Consider the following 14,928-nt stretch of genomic DNA (forward strand, 5'->3'; position numbering starts at 1 on the left):
CTGTTTGAGTAATTGCCATTACTTTAAACAGTGATCAACTGTGTAGAATAATGGCTTTGTAGAAGTGGGGATCTGTGTGGAAATGCCTTCTGAAGGGAGCTGGGGCTGTCATGTGTAAATCGGTGTGTGGTTGGGTGGCCGAGCTATGTGGTTCCCGCCCGGCGCGGGGCTCGAACCGGCAACGTCCGGAGCCGCAGTCGGGCGCCCTACCCCTGAGCCGCGCCCCCGGCGCGGGGCTGTCGGGCGGGCGTTTGGCGGGAAGAGATGGCTCAGGGGCAGCGCGCCGGGCTGGGGACCGGCAGGTCACCGGTTCAACCCCCGCAACCCACCGCGCTCTTTAGCAACGCCGTTCGGCACCGCAGGGGAGAGCTTTCGCTCGGGGACACCCCAACTGCCGCTTCGACTACCGCCGGCTGATGGCGGAGAGGAAACCACCCGCAGGCCCGCTCCGTACGGCGCCGGCGGCGCTTGGGGTACCGCACCCGCAGGGACAGCAGCGGAGCCCCGCGTACTCCACGCCGTTCGACTGCTCCTTTACCCGGGGAGCTCACGCTAGTGCTCTCGATGCTTTGGGGCTTTATTTCTGTTGGGGTTTAGTTCTGGGTAGGTGTTTTTTTTCCCTACCGAGCGGGAGGCGCCCCGGGGCCGGCCGTGGCCTGCTCCGCTGCGCCGGGTTGGCCCGCCATCTTGTCGGCGTCCCCTCAGCGCCGCGGCGGAAGTGACGCCTGTGAGGCGCGCCGCGCGGAACAGGCGCCGTCGGCGACGCGCGGTGATGACGCCGGTCGAGGCCCGGTAGCGGCGGGGGACGCGCTCGGCCGGCCGCCGCCATGGGGGGAGGCGACCTGGTGAGGAGCGGCCGGGTCCGGGTCCCGGCCCCGGTCCGGGGGGAGCCGAGCGGGGCCGAGGGTGTCCCCCGGGGCTGCGGGTACCGGCCTGGGCTCGGGCTCGCTGGCAGGCGGGCCAGGGGCCCGGGAGGCGCGGGCTCGCCGGGGCCTGCGGCCGTTCGCCGCCGGTGGCAGCGGGTCTCGGTGGCAGCGGGTCTCGGTGGGGGTGGGAACGAGCGTGTCCCGTTCTTGGGGGCTGGGCCCGGGGGTCGGAAGGCTGCGGGCGAGCGCGGCTCTGAGCGGGCCCTTCCCCGTGGCCACCGGCGAGGGAAGGTGGCCGGTTGTTAACGGTCCCGGTCCGGTGTGTCCCCCTCCCGCCTTCTCCCGCAGAACCTGAAGAAGAGCTGGCACCCGCAGACCCTGCGCAATGTGGAGAAGGTGTGGAAAGCCGAGCAGAAGCATGAAGCCGAGCGGAAAAAGATCGAGGAGCTGCAGCGGGAGCTGCAGGAGGAGCGAGCACGTGAGGAGATGCAGCGATACGCAGAAGACATGGGCACTGTCAGGTGAGTTGGTGCTGGTGCCCCCCAGACTGGTGGTATCTAGCCTTGGCCATTCTCTGGGGGCAAGCACTGTCTGATGAGTTCGTGCAGAGTTCCCCTGAGAGCGCCATGGGTTTAATGTCTCTGATGATAAAAAGTTTCCACTTACATTTTAAGGCACTGGCTTATGATGGTAACTTTAGAATCATTAGAAGGAAAATAAGATGGTCTTGTTTGCAATAGGAAAAGAGAAGAGAAGTTGGAGTGGATGTACCAGGGTCCCGGAGGCATGGTGAACAGAGAAGAATATCTTATGGGTCGCCCAGTGGACAAATATGTCTTTGAGAAGACAGAAGACAAGGATGCAGGCTGTTCCAATGAGACAGGACTTCTCCCAGGCTCCATTTTTGCCAAGACGGGCGCTAATTCTGTCCTAGATATGGCAAACAAAATCCGTGAGGATCCGCTTTTCATGATAAGGTACTAAACGTGGAGCTGAAAGCAGTAGACGAGGCAAAGCATCAATGTTAGCAACTTGCCAAGAGGTGTTTTATTTACGTTGTAAAGACTGCTGTTGTGTCTGTTCCTCAAAGCTACGTCTGCCTGTTTCAGAGCTCTGGGCTGTAGGTGGCAGTTCTGGCCACAGAGAGGTCGCTAGCCACTTACGTGACTGATAGGATTTTGGTTGTGTGGTCTAGACATGGCAACATAAGGTCAAATAATGTATTTGAGCCAGTTTGCTGCTTTTGGATAATTTTGCTGACTTGATTTCAAATTTGAGATTTTGTCATCTGAACGAGCTGATGATCATCTCATAGATCATCTAGCTGTAAGTTGGTAAATAGATATAAATGCAGAGATTGTTATTCCACATTGATTGGTCTCTACCAGCTTAGCTCACCCTTTTATGTGTGTGTGAATATATCTGGTCTTCTCTGAGAGTTCAGGCATTTATTAGCATTGTAGGCAGATTGATGGTAATGGAACAAATTTTTGTTAACCCTACTAGTTGCACTTTTAAGTGGAGAAGAAAAAGGCAGACTTCTCCTTAGCTGGATCTGTTTTGCTGAATGTACAAAACTTGCCTGTTTTCCTTCTTTATATGCTTTTAGAGCTTGCATTTGATTGGTATCCTTCATGAGAATGATATTTTCAGTTGTTTGAAAAATTTTTTTTTTTTTTCCGCTTTAGAAAGAGGGAGGAGGAAAAGAAGAGAGAAGTTTTGAATAATCCTGTTAAAATGAAGAAGATCAAAGAATTGGTAGGTATATCTCAGCGGTCCTTTACAGACTCAAAGCAGAGAGTACACTGAACCAAGGCGAGGATCATAGGTCAAAATTAGTATTGTTTAGGATAAGGAGCTGAGTTCCGATTCCTGACTCTTTCACAGAAAAACAATAAATTCAGCTTTCTATAAACAAGGTTCTGTATCAGTCTCTCAGCACAAATTAATTTCTCTTCCTTTCAAGTTCAGTGTTATATTACTCTTCTTGCTCTTCTGGTGTGCTTGTGTGCTTTTTTTTTTTTTTTTTTTTTTTTTTAGCTAGTGATTAATTGTTGATTTAGTACTACAGAGTGATTGCAGACATAGAATTTGACATGCACTAATACCAAACTGACACTAGGGAAGACTTCATTAAGCTCTTTAGTTTTGAGAGAGGACCTTGCTAAATGGTTTAGGTTTTGTTCAGGAGCCTTTCCACAGAGAACTCTGTTACTTTGCCTTGTGATACTGACTTGCCAAATGTAAAGACAGTAATTATTACTAGTGAAATGGTGTCTTGCTTTATAGCTGCAAAACAGTTTAGACAAAAAAGAGAAGAAGAAGAAGAAAGAGAAGAAGAAGAAGCACAAGAAACATCGACATCGCAGTTCTAGCAGTGAAAGTGACAGCAGTGATGAGGAGCGAGGCAAAAATAAGTATGTTTTGAGGTTTTGTAGTAAAAATACCATGTTTCCTGGTTTTTCGTGTATTTTTCTAATCCTGTCTGAGTTTTTTATCTTTCTAATTAATGCTCTTAATTTGCCTAAATGTTTCTGTATGTTACTTGATTGTTTTTGCATCATTAAATTATTTTTATGGCGTTTTAATGTTAAAAAAATTGTATTCTTGAATTTCATCTGTTCAAAAGTACTATTCTGTTTTCTCTTTAGGTCTCAGAAGAGGATGAACAGTTCCTCCTGGAAACCTGCTCCTTCCAAAGTCCCAGGATATGGTTTACAAGTAAGTACGTGTGTTTCACACAGCTCTCTCAGTAGCAAGTGCCCCGAGTTAGAGAAGAGCAAGAGTTTTGGCAGTTTGTTGCAAGACTGTTTCACTGGCTAGAAGAGGATTATGAAGGGGACATGATACAATAATGTTCATACTCAATTTGGAGCCATCTAAGCATTGAAACTAAAGTTGTTCAGATCCTGGTAGGACTTTTGTCTGCTCTGAATTCGTGTTAAGCTTTATTTAGTTTCTCTTAACTGAGTTACCCATCTGTTCAAATACTCTGCTTGACTATCTTGGCCACTTAGTTTACTGAACATCATACAGAAATAATCTTTTTAGACACAGGTGTTAATAAGAACCTAGGAAGTGAGATAAGTGAACACGGACCACAGTGTACACTCCTTCCTGCACTTAGCCTAGTCTGAGGTCTCCTCTGTGGCCTTACATTGTTGTTGTGCTCCTACAAGGCGTCTCTCCTGAAAGACTCTTTTGAATTCCAGGGTAGAGACTCTGACCAGAGCCATAGGTCTCGGAGCTCTCCAGCTGCCGGCCAGGAGAGGGCCCCCCACAAGCATCGGGATCGCTCGAGGTCCAGGAGCCAGTCCCGCTCTCCTCAGAGACGCTCTAGCAAGAAGAATTCAGAACAATTTGGATGCAGGGGGTCAAGATCTCCTTCTAGACACAGTAAACAGTGAGTGTGGCTAACCTGGATAATGTAAGCCTAGGGCTGCTGGTGGGGGAGTTCTCTAGAATCAAAATCCTTCTTATTCAGTCTCCTACCACTTTAGTGTTCTGGCCACATTATTTCTAGTTGTGGGTGTAAAGGCAGGAGCTGTGCAGTTGTGCAAGAGTGCAAAAGCACACGGGTTAGCTTGTGGAGGGGACATGCTGTCTGCAATTGCACTCTTCACTTGGGACACCCTCTTTCTAGGTACACCCTTTAGGTATTGCTTTATTTGGGCTACTGTTTCTCTTTAAAAGTTATTCATAATTGTTGAATTATCTTTACTAAATGCTGGTAAAATCAGGTACCGGGTATTTATTGTTTGCTGATTAAATAATTAAAACTGAGTAAAACCAGATAGAAATTTATAGTATATTAGGAGTCATTAGAATTTCTTTTCAAAGTGGACAGGTAACAGTCCTGCAGTTATGTGAGACGTCTTGGTTTCAGAATGTATACAAAAAATCTGGGGAAAATTTAGAGGTATGATAATCTATGTTCATCTGTACTAAAATGAGGGTATTTCTGGGTTACAGACATAGCAGTCGGGACGAGAAAGGGAGAGCTAGAAGCCCTTCCCCTAAAAAGAGCTATCGACGGCAGCATACTCCAGGTTACACAAGGTAAGCAAGATCTTGTCCCTGTGCTTTTGGATGGAAGTTGCCCAGGTGATTGTGAAACAGCTGGGTGTAATCTGTGAACCAAATTTTATTCTGTTAACTAAAATAGGTTGGATCGAATATCCAGAAAGTCAGACAGAGAGTCCTAAAGTGCTGGGTTTGATGCTCTTGAGCTTGATTGTTAGCTAACACCTTGGACAGCTTCCCAAACCAATTCATGTGGTTGCTGGTTCTCCATGTGTCTTGCATCACTGTGCAAGGCAGTAATGTGAAGTCACTCTTTGTCCCATGGACTGTTAATTAGAAGCATTCTGTTTCACTGTCATCAGGAAAATATGACCTTGACAGCATCATCTTACCAGTCAATTAAAACCAAGAAGGCTGAAAAGAGGGAGAAAACAGACTCTTGCTAGGGGGCGTGGTAAAACAGAACATTTAGACGTGTACTTACAAGCTTTGCTGATTGGCTGCCAAAGAAAAAAACAGGTTAAACACCCCTAATTTTGGGGGTTGTAAATCATCTTAAAGAATGGAAAGCAAGAAGGGGGTGGGGCCCAGCATGCTATTGATTCACAGCAGTGGTGTTTTCTACACGAACAGAAGGATCTCTCCAGAGGAACTAGAGCGTAAACGCCAGGAAATGATGGAAAATGCTAAGTGGCGGGAAGAAGAGAGAGCAAACAACCTCAGGAAACACCGAAAGGAGGAGGAGCTGGAGCGAGAACTGGAGAAACTCGACTCCCGAGATGGGAAGTTCTTCAAGTGAGTGTCTTTTATTATCTGCTTTTTCATTGAAGGGAAATACAGACCACAGCTTCTGAGAAGCAAGTGATGGCCTCAGCGTTTTGAGATGTTTCAGACGATGGTACAAGATCCATCTCTGCTGTGTTTTACAGTAGAACTAGAGACATCTACTGTTTCCAAATTCTGTTCTTAACCCAAAAGATAATTATTTCTATGATGGCCTTGGTAGTCAGACTCAGAAACCGGTAATCAGTTATTTTTTGCCAAGCTGTATATATGTCTAGTAGTGTTTTACATGCAGATATTAAAGTTCTCTGTTTTTAGGAGCTTGCAACAGTTTTAGGCCTGCAAGTCCACTGGGAGTCTCTCTGCCAAGAGCTTGTGGGACTGAAACCTGTGCTTAACAAGAAATAAGACCATTTCTAAACACAGGTGGTAACTTAGTGTCCCTTGTGCACATGGCAGGCAAAGGAAATTGGAGTGGCGCAAAGCCTTCCAGAAAGTGCAGTGGTATGTAAGAAAGATCCTATGGCAGTGTTATGTATTTTGGAGTTGCTGCAGCATAGTATTCTTCAGGCTCTATAAATTAATCAGAGGAGAATGTATACTTAATTCCTGAAGCTGCCTAGAGCTGGGATCACGTAATGGTGGCTTAAAATCACCGTAGATTTTCTCCATGACGAAACTCTCTTGTGGAGAGAGAATTTTGTGTGTTTCCCTGTGCAGAAGCAACTGGTTGAGCTAACAAACTGTGTTTATTGGCATGTTGTTGGAAGAGGGAGATGGGCACAAGGAGATCATTCAGAAAAGCACAGCAGTGTGATCTGAAGTAGTAAAAGAAAGCGAGTGGTCACAAGGATCCCTTCTCTCTCCTGTAGCTATTGTAGTCATTTACAGCATGAGCTCTGGCATTCGGGCTCCCAGAGGACCGCTGCCCTCAGTTCAGGAACACATTGCTTTTCCCTCGTTTGCTTCACAGAAAGCAACCAAGTCCCCTGTGACGGATGCATTTGTAATTAACGGTTAGTTATATTTGGAAGATGGAGAAGACTTGAGAGCTACTGAAAATATATTTCTGAGCACTGACCTTAAATAAGGCATTGAATCTGTTACAAGCCAAACTAAAAGGTATTCAGTTCTTTCAGTGCAGACTTTAATAGGAAATAATTTGCTGTTTTCTCTGTTAGATTAATTCAGGTAGATGACTTGAGGGTGGTGAAACCTGCTAGAAATGGTGTAATGTTTGGAAAGAGATTCTAATATCTTTCTTTGGTTCAATTTTCTGCAGTCGCTTAAAACTAGAGAGTGCATCTACTTCCACCCTAGAAGATCGGGTGAAACGCAATATCCACTCCCTTCAGAGGACTCCTGCTGCCTTGGAAAAAAACTTTATGCAGAGATGAAACTTGTTCTTCCTCTGCTCCTGTGCAGAAGTTAAATGGACGCTTATTCCCAAAGGTGAGAGGCCTCCAGCACAGACTCGCTGCTCTCTACAGGAACAGTTACCATCTCCCAAAGAGGCACTGGATTTCTGTGCTGCAGCCCACAGCGTGTTCTGGACTTCTGGCATTGTGAACACATTTGTAATGAGTATGACCTTGCAAGCAAACCTTTGCTGGAGAACTCATGAGCCTTTGTATTCTATTTTTAATGGATTGCCAGATCTCTTCCTTCTCTCTCCACCTTGACCGGTGTCATTTTTGTATATTGTTATTACCAAATTATGCCAGGTGGTAACTGCTTTCTACATTGGGCAGATTGTCCGAGCTCTTTATATGACAGAGCAAAAGACCTATTTTTGTTAGTCCTTAAAAAATCGGAGGCTGAACAAATTCACATGTGAGTTAGTTTCATGGAATTTGATAAAGCTGCATGAGTAACGGACAAAATCCTGTTCGATACTGTCACCATTTCAGGTGTGGGTTTGGAGGGTGGCGTTAGACAAGTCTGCAAAATCTCTGTAGCCCGTTATTTGGTTGCTCACAGATTTGAATGGTGTCTCACCCAAAGGAAGCTGCTCCAAAGGGAAAGGAAAAATGAGCAGAGCATAGCTGATACAGCAGATATTTCTCTGGGATTTTGTAATGTAAGTAATGTGTATATGTACAGCAGTGTAGATTTTTTTTTTTTTTTTTTAACATTAAGAAACTTTACTGTCATTTTAAAACGTTCTTTGTGGCTTTTTGGGGGGGGGCAGGGGCAAACTTCCCTGTTAGAGAGAAGGTTTTGTGCGGGCCTGGGGGACCGTAGCTGGCAGTAGCGGGCCCTTCGCGGGTTTATCCTGACTCGCCGCAGGACCCGGCCCCGCTGCCGCCGGGACCCGGGTGGGCTCCGGCCCCGGCCCCTCTCCTCGCCCTTTAAACGGCGGCCAGTGACGTGTCTAGAAGCCCATTCATAATTCCAGGCGCCTCGCTGCTTATTGGCCCGTTCAGAGCGGGGCGTGGTGGGGGCGGGTACGTCACGCCAACTGGGCGAGACCATCTCCGGGAAGAGGAGGAGGGAAGGGCGCCTTCTTTCCCCTCTCCCTCTTCTTCCGTCCAACCCTTTCCGTCGTTCCCTCTCTCAGCCCAAACCGCGCAGCGGTTCTTCCCCGTTCCTGCCGCAGCTTGAGTCGCAGCGAGCCAGCGGCCGGCGCCGCGCTCCCACTCCTTAGCATCCGCGGCTCCCCCTCCTCGCCGAGGATATGGTACCTCCCGCTCTCCACCTCCTCAGCCCTCCGCCATCTTGGCGCCTCCTCAGAGCGGGGCCGGAGCGGGCTCGGCCGGCCGTGGCGGCTCCTCCTCAGCGGTGGAGCGAACCACCGCGGGGGGGGGGGGGGGGGGCAGGGGGAGGCGGGGACGGAACCACTGCGGCAGCGGCGAGGGGGGAAGCTAACGGGCCGGCCCGGACCAACGGACAGGGGCTGACAGGGGAGGGCGGTACCATTGGGAAAGGGGGGGCGTGTGCCGGGCCGGGCGGAACCATGCGGAGGCGCTGGTAGGGGGGAGCCCGGGGGGGGGGGGGGGGGGGTTCGGTCCGGCTCCCGGTGCCGCCGCCGGTCCGGGTCCGCCATGGCCTCGAACTGCGCGGGGGGTTCGTCGGCGGGGGGCGTCGGGGCGGCGTTGGGTTCGGCCCTCAGCGCCAGCAAAACCAAGACCAAGAAGAAACACTTCGTATGCCAGAAGGTGAAGCTGTTCCGGGCCTCGGAGCCGCTGCTCAGCGTCCTCATGTGGGGGGCCAACCACACGGTGAGCGCGGCCCGCAGCGGGGCCCTTCCCGCCCCCTCAGCCGCGGCCATCCTCCCCCGGGTCCGGGCCCTCCCCAGCCCCTCAGGACGGGGCCCTCGTCCCCCTCAGTCGGGGTGTTTTCCCTCAGCGAACGCCCTCGCCCCCCTCCCCGGATCGGGCCCTTCCCCCTCTCTCCCTCAGACAGGGCCTTTTCCCGCCCCACTCTGACCGGGGCCCTCACCCCCCCCGATCGGGCTCTCCCCCACACCCACTTTCCCCCTAAATCGTAGCCTTCCCTCCCCCTGGCATCCGATCCCTAATCCGGGTCTTTTCCCTGGATTCCCACTCTTAGGGCACCCCTGGGTCAGGCTCATTCTCCTGGCCTGGTGGATGCCCACCCTGTGAGGAGGGTCTCTGTGGGGTCCGCTCCTTCCCGCCTCTGTCCCTGGTGGTGCCTTCCTCCTGGGGTTGGGGCTCCTTCCCCACAGCATCCCCATCTCCGGACAGTTTGGGTCCCCCCCCTTTCAACACCGGGTCAGGGCTTCTCTCCCAGACATCGCCATCCTCCTGCCTGGGCTGGCGTTAGGCTTCTCTGCTGCTAGACAGGTCTCTTTGCCAGAGCGTGCCTGCCCCCTCACACCCACCCGTCTGCCTGTGTCCTCTTCCCCGACACCTTTTCCAACACCTCTAACCCAACACTCTTTTTTCTTTTTTTTTTTCCCCGGGACTGGGGAGGGGGAGCGATGCTGTTTTGGTTTGCGTCCCTTTGTGTAGGGTGCTGTTGTCCTGGCATATCCCCTCTCTGGCACCGGAGGTCCTGAGGACACTCATTTGACAACCACAGCACTGTCCCGTGTCACAGCCCCTGGCTTTCTTCCTCAGGGCAGTCCCTATGGCCCCGTTACGGTGAGGGGACTCGCATGTGCACAGTGACAATCCTGTTCCTCAGTTGGCTGTATGAGGACAATTACATGTGTCTCTCATCTCCATCCCCAAATACAAAAGAGTCTTTTGGCCCCATCTGTCCAACCTTGTCTCCCTCTGACTTTAGGCTTCAGCTACCAGAAGTATGTCCCCTGGACTCAGCCTCAGTTTCTCTGGGTGGTGGTTGGTACAGGTCTTAGGAGGGAGGGTTCCTTGGAAATGTCTGTGATTGCTCAGCTCTTTAATCTATCTCCTTTGGAGGTTCCTAAGACCATCTTTATGTTTTTCTCTGGAAAATTCTCCCTTGTCTGTGATGGCAGGCACAAATCTCGTGCTAGAAAGGAGGATTGATTTACCGCGGCTCTCTCTTGGATGTGGGTAGTGGATGCTGTTCTAGGAGAATATTCAGGTGGTCAAATAATTCAGAAACCTGATCCCTTCCTAAATTAATATGCTTTTAGGGCTCAGAGACACCTATTTCTCCAGTAGATTAGTGGATGTTTCCTAGAGAGTGAAAGGGATTTAGGCTTAGTTTTTGCAGAAGCAAATAACACACCAAAGAAAAAATCAAAATTGTATTTCTAGCTTGCCTGACAATGGAGTGGAGGCTTCCAAATGTAGTTCAACACAGCGCTGTCTTTCTGAGTCAAAGGATGTTCCAAGTGCTTGCTGCTCAGAGCCTTGCCCAGGAAACAGGATAATGAATTTAATCAGGCTTTGATCAGTGGTGCTATTAGGAGCCCTGAAGAAATGGAAATTGGTGGGATTCTTCTGAGTTTCATTTGTGGCCTCTTAGGGACAGTTGTTGCTTGGTGGCAATTAGCTTTTTTTTTTTTTTTTTTTTTGTAGCTGTCTGGGTACTAGGAATCTGGCAACTTTTTTAGGCACTGGATTAGGACAATGTAACTTTTGGAGCACTTGGCTGTGAAATATTTAGGCAAAGGGAGGAAGGCAAGCAAGCTGACAGTTCTGCATGAGCACTAAGCTAGTAATGAGATTATATCAGATGCACATTATGAAGAAATTGCTGCTAGAAAGGAGGGCAGTATCCTGCGGGGCTGGGAAAGGGGTTAGAAAATTTCAGCTGTGACCTCCTCACCCTCAGACAGGCATCCAGGATTTCCCAACAAATTCTTGCTAGTTCATTTTCCTCCACCTCTGCCACTGATCTCAGTCTGCGTTTGGGTGAGCCTCGTGAGTGCCTAAGAGGGTTGGTGGCTGGTGTGACCATGCTGCAGAGCAGGCTGCGAGCTGAGGTGGCTTTGTTTGCTCAACATGCGAGCAGCTGCTCATCCTGGTCTGCGTTTGGGAGATGATGTTGGTGCCCTGGTTATATGGGAAGTGTAATCGCTTATGTGCTTCCAGCAGATAAGTCTGGACAGTTGAGGAATATTTTCAGGAGTACCTTTGGACTTTGTTAGAAATTTTGGGGGGGGTGTTTAATGTTTGGCTTCTGGACCACAGTTTTAGAAGGAGGGATGAATCTCTTGGCTGTATTTGTGGAGCCCTGCAGTAGGAGGGGAAGAAAACTGCTATCAGCACAAACCCGGAGGCTGTGCCAGGAAGGTTCTGTCAAAAATACTTGCATTTGAGATGAACTTTTTCGTGGACAAATCAAACAAACAACCATTTTATGCAATCCACCATTTCTGTTGACTGAAGAAATTCCCTTGGGTCCATTAACTGAGTCTGGCAACAGTTCGGCCCTGCCTTGTGTTTAAACAAGCTTGTTAGCAGCTGGTGTGAATACAGGCAGTGATGGGTCTGGAGAGGATCAGGAGCAATGATGTTAGCACACCAAGAACAGGAACTGGTTTCTGGAACACCAGTTCTGAGCATATCTGTTTAAATAGCGAGCTGGGTCTTGGCTGTCCTGGTGGTCCCCAGCCAGTGTTGAAACCAAGTGAATCAGGATCAGGGTGGGGCTGTGGCTGGTGTAAGCAGGGCCAAACGTGGGTGGTATTAGTCCGACAGCTAAATTTTGAACTAGAAAACTGTGGAGGGGAGAACTTGTGCAGATAGGAGAAGAAAGTGGAGTCACAGAGGCTTACCCTTGATTTCTGAGTTTTCTGTAAAGCAGTGTAAAATTCAGCAAACGTGGAGATGGTTCCTGGGGAAGCTTTGCTTGTGACAGCTGTTGTCATGGCATTGGAAGAGGAGATGCAGCTCCTTAGCATTGGTTACGTGCGTGTTGCTCCACGCACGTTCTCCACGTCCTGGCTGGGCGTGTGTGCATAGGAGCTCACCAGCAGCGGAGAGAAAGTTGTGATGGTTCTGGAAGGGGGAAGCCATCTCGCACTGAAAAGCAAGATGAACACGGCAGTGTTGTGTGATGCTCTGGAAACCATAGAAACAGTTGTAAGGTGCTGATTATACAAGGCAGTGGGATCCCAGTGAGTTCAGGGGTTGTTGGAGAGGTGACTCTTGTATCTGTTCGTTCAATGAACAGTCGGGTTTGTATGGGCCATGGTGATGCTTCTCTAGGCATCAGTTCATCAACTGGAAACGATCCCTAGGGCTCTGTGGATGTTGGCAGGGACAGGGGGTAGGCATAAACAAATCCCATTTTTGTGGAAATGGGTAGATCTCTTCTGTTGGCTGTGCGGATCTTGCCCGAGGCAGCCTCCTGTGCTCCCGAGGCTCCGATTACTGGCTGAAGCACCAGCCGATCTCCTAGGACCTTAAGGAGTGGTGCCAGCCAGTACAAAACACAGCTATTTAGTATTCAAGTGAAATAGCAAAATTGGGATTTGCAGCACGCTTCTCCCTTCTCTGCAGTGTTGTTTTTGGTGTTGCCATGTTAATTCTAGCCAGAGCAGCATCTGCCACATATCAAATGTTGAAGTCCTATAAATTGGTACTGGCATAGGGTAAACAGCATGTATTTGTCCTTTCCAACACTTGCTGTCTGCTGTGGCTCTAATTGACCTCTGGAGAGTGCAGCATATGGTGATGGTGATGATAGCCCGTGTTAATGATTGAGGCTGGTGGCTCTGAACCTTCTTATCTTGGGACCTCCTGTTAAAATAGAGATTCCAGGAGCCCTTTTCCTTCTTGGGGCATGGAGAGAAAAGGTTTTCCTGGGTAGTTCAGCAAGGAAAATGGGGCTCAGTTGCCTGCTCTACTGCTGACTCGTGTGGCCATGGGTAGGTCGTTTAACCTTTCCATTCCTCAGCTCTTGTCTGAACCAAGGGAAGTGGTAGCTCTGCCTACCTGCAAGTGAACTGGGAGGACAGATGCTTTCCAGTGGTCCTGAGGCTGTGCTGATGTGATGGGTGACAGGCTGGTCTGTGTTGGTGGGGCAGCAGGGTAGCACTGACTGATTCCTCTGCCTGTGACACGGTGTTGTGCTGCAGCTCCGTCAGGACGCAGGAATCCTTTCCAGCAGGCTTCAAAGTACTTTCTTTGGGAAGAGGTGGGTTCACTGTCACTAGGGGATGCTTTTTTTTTTTTTCTTCTTAAAGCATGCTGGTGTCCCCAGAGTGCTGATAGAAATTATTGACTACAAGATTCATGCTTCCATAGCATTGCATGGGGGTTTTATTAGCTTGGATGTTGATTAATCATGCTCTAATTCATGGAAAACAGTATTTTTTTTTCTCAAATGGTTGCCCAGTTGCTGTACTGTGTTAAGCAGCAGCAAAGTTTTGCTGCAGATGTGGGTTTGTCTCCAGGCTAGTTAAAGTGATTTTGCTATGTCTCTTTTACCTACTTTCCCAGAGTATTATAAAGTTTAACTAATGCTCGCAAAGTACTTTGAGATGCCTGACTGAAAGGCTTTGAGAGGAACAAAGTATTTTTATTTTCCTGAGCAAATTCCTGTTGTAAAGAATCCTAGAGAGTAGACACACACTCCATCATCTGGATCTTGTTAGTAAACAAATTGCATTTTCCCATCAATTTACTAATGGTAATTGCCACTTTGAGGCTACAGTCAGGTTTTGAAACAAAATTATGCCTGGCCCATTCGTTCTAACAGCTGTCCCTGAATGACACAGAATATTGATGTGTCTTTTATTGAAAAAGGAATTGGCTTTGGTGAGGAAGACAAATTATCAACTACAGATAAACCCAGAATCGTACTGACTGGTGTTGCTCAAGAATTCAAGTAACCAGGAAATAAAAGGTTAACAGACAGAGGAGAGGTGGTATTTTTCCAGCCCTGTAAGGCCGGGGTGGCTGTAGACTTCTCAGCAGTGTAGGCAAAAATGAATTCTGCTGACTGAGGATGAAGGGCCTGGCCGCTCCTGTGGGGGGGAAGGGGAGAGCTGCTGGCTGGGGAGCTGGAGAAACAGCGGAGCTGAGCTTGCTGTTCCTCTGGCTGCTGGGCAAATGGAAGAGGAAGGAGGGTGGCAGTTGCAGCTTTGGAGAGATGAGGGTCTTCTCTCCATCACCTACTACTGTTGCCCCAGGCCCTGGTCCCTCCTTCAGTGGCATCTGGCTGCCTTTCCCTCTACGGCTCTGGCTGGGATCGCACTGTTTTGACATGCAGGGCAATGTGCTGCCTTGCCTCTCCTCGCTGGGGCGACCTCCAGAAACACCGTGCTGTTCACCTTGCTTGGGAAATTGCTCCTTTGTTCTTAGAATATGGTGAAACCAGCAGAGAAATGTGAAGCATCTCTTTCTTAGTGCCCCTGCTGTTGCCTTGTGAAGATGTCAGTTGGTTTGTCTGAAATGTGTCTTGGTTTTAAATCCTCTGAGCTCCACTGAGAGCTTCCGAGTCTGGTGCTTGTCTGAGCCTTTTGTGAGGCTGATGGGCATGTGCCATTCATGCTGTCTCTGACCTGGGGAAGGGCAGGACCAGTGTCTTATGTGTTTCTGCAAAATGCAGGTGGCAGTGGCAAAATGCACGTAATGATGTTTTCAGCCTGGACTGGTCCCTGTCAGGTTGTCTGTGCTTTCTACCCAGTGGGGGAATAGAAAACTCCTGGCATAAGAGGACTGCGAAAACAGGGGCTTATTTTCAAGAGGATTCAAAGGCAGATTAGGTCTAAAAAGCTGGATGCCTTACAGAAAACCAGCATCATTCTGGGTCTGGAGGCAGATCCCTAGTCTGAAGAGCTTGTGCTCTGTATTAGCCATTCTTAACTTTTTCCACTTTGGGGACCTCTAACGCCTTTGTAGTGGAGGTG

At 49.2% G+C, this 14,928-nt stretch overlaps 2 protein-coding genes across 16 annotated transcripts in view; both read left to right on the plus strand.

The window, feature by feature from the left end:
* CWC25 (CWC25 spliceosome associated protein homolog) lies at positions 1-7,833 on the plus strand. 2 transcript variants are annotated; one of them, XR_003924664.2, is made up of 11 exons: positions 1-845; positions 1,215-1,387; positions 1,607-1,843; positions 2,555-2,624; positions 3,156-3,283; positions 3,518-3,587; positions 4,079-4,269; positions 4,839-4,925; positions 5,523-5,684; positions 6,955-7,124; positions 7,653-7,833. XR_003924664.2 is itself a non-coding variant. In XM_030022822.2 (10 exons), the coding sequence occupies exons 1-10, from the start codon at positions 828-830 to the stop codon at positions 7,067-7,069; spliced, it is 1,251 nt and encodes a 416-aa protein (XP_029878682.1). In that variant the 5' UTR covers positions 1-827; the 3' UTR covers positions 7,070-7,833. The 2 variants fall into 2 exon arrangements, 1 of the variants encoding a protein (XP_029878682.1); XM_030022822.2 differs by having other exon boundaries at positions 6,955-7,833.
* PIP4K2B (phosphatidylinositol-5-phosphate 4-kinase type 2 beta) overlaps positions 7,036-14,928 on the plus strand; it is a 26,773-nt gene continuing 18,880 nt past the window's right edge. For 12 of the 14 annotated variants that reach the window (XR_005933054.1, XR_005933056.1, XR_005933058.1 and 9 more), the window contains exon 1: positions 8,671-8,893. Coding sequence is in view for 3 of the 14 variants with exons in the window: in XM_030022819.2 (XP_029878679.1) it covers positions 8,717-8,893 (177 nt within the window). In the remaining 11 variants the exon portion in view is untranslated. Of the gene's footprint in view, positions 7,125-7,652; positions 7,753-8,668; positions 8,894-14,928 lie in introns of those variants that run through there. The other 2 variants (XM_030022820.2, XM_041125561.1) reach the window with 2 other exon arrangements.

This window comes from Aquila chrysaetos, chromosome 8 (genome assembly GCF_900496995.4).
Source record: "Aquila chrysaetos chrysaetos chromosome 8, bAquChr1.4, whole genome shotgun sequence".
Taxonomy (NCBI): Eukaryota; Metazoa; Chordata; class Aves; order Accipitriformes; family Accipitridae; genus Aquila; species Aquila chrysaetos.

Excerpts from the sequence above, each read along its gene's own strand:
- CWC25 (XM_030022822.2), top strand. Across the intron at positions 1,844-2,554 it reads GATCCGCTTTTCATGATAAG|AAAGAGGGAGGAGGAAAAGA; the intron begins GTACTAAACGTG and ends TTTCCGCTTTAG. Across the intron at positions 2,625-3,155 it reads TGAAGAAGATCAAAGAATTG|CTGCAAAACAGTTTAGACAA; the intron begins GTAGGTATATCT and ends CTTGCTTTATAG.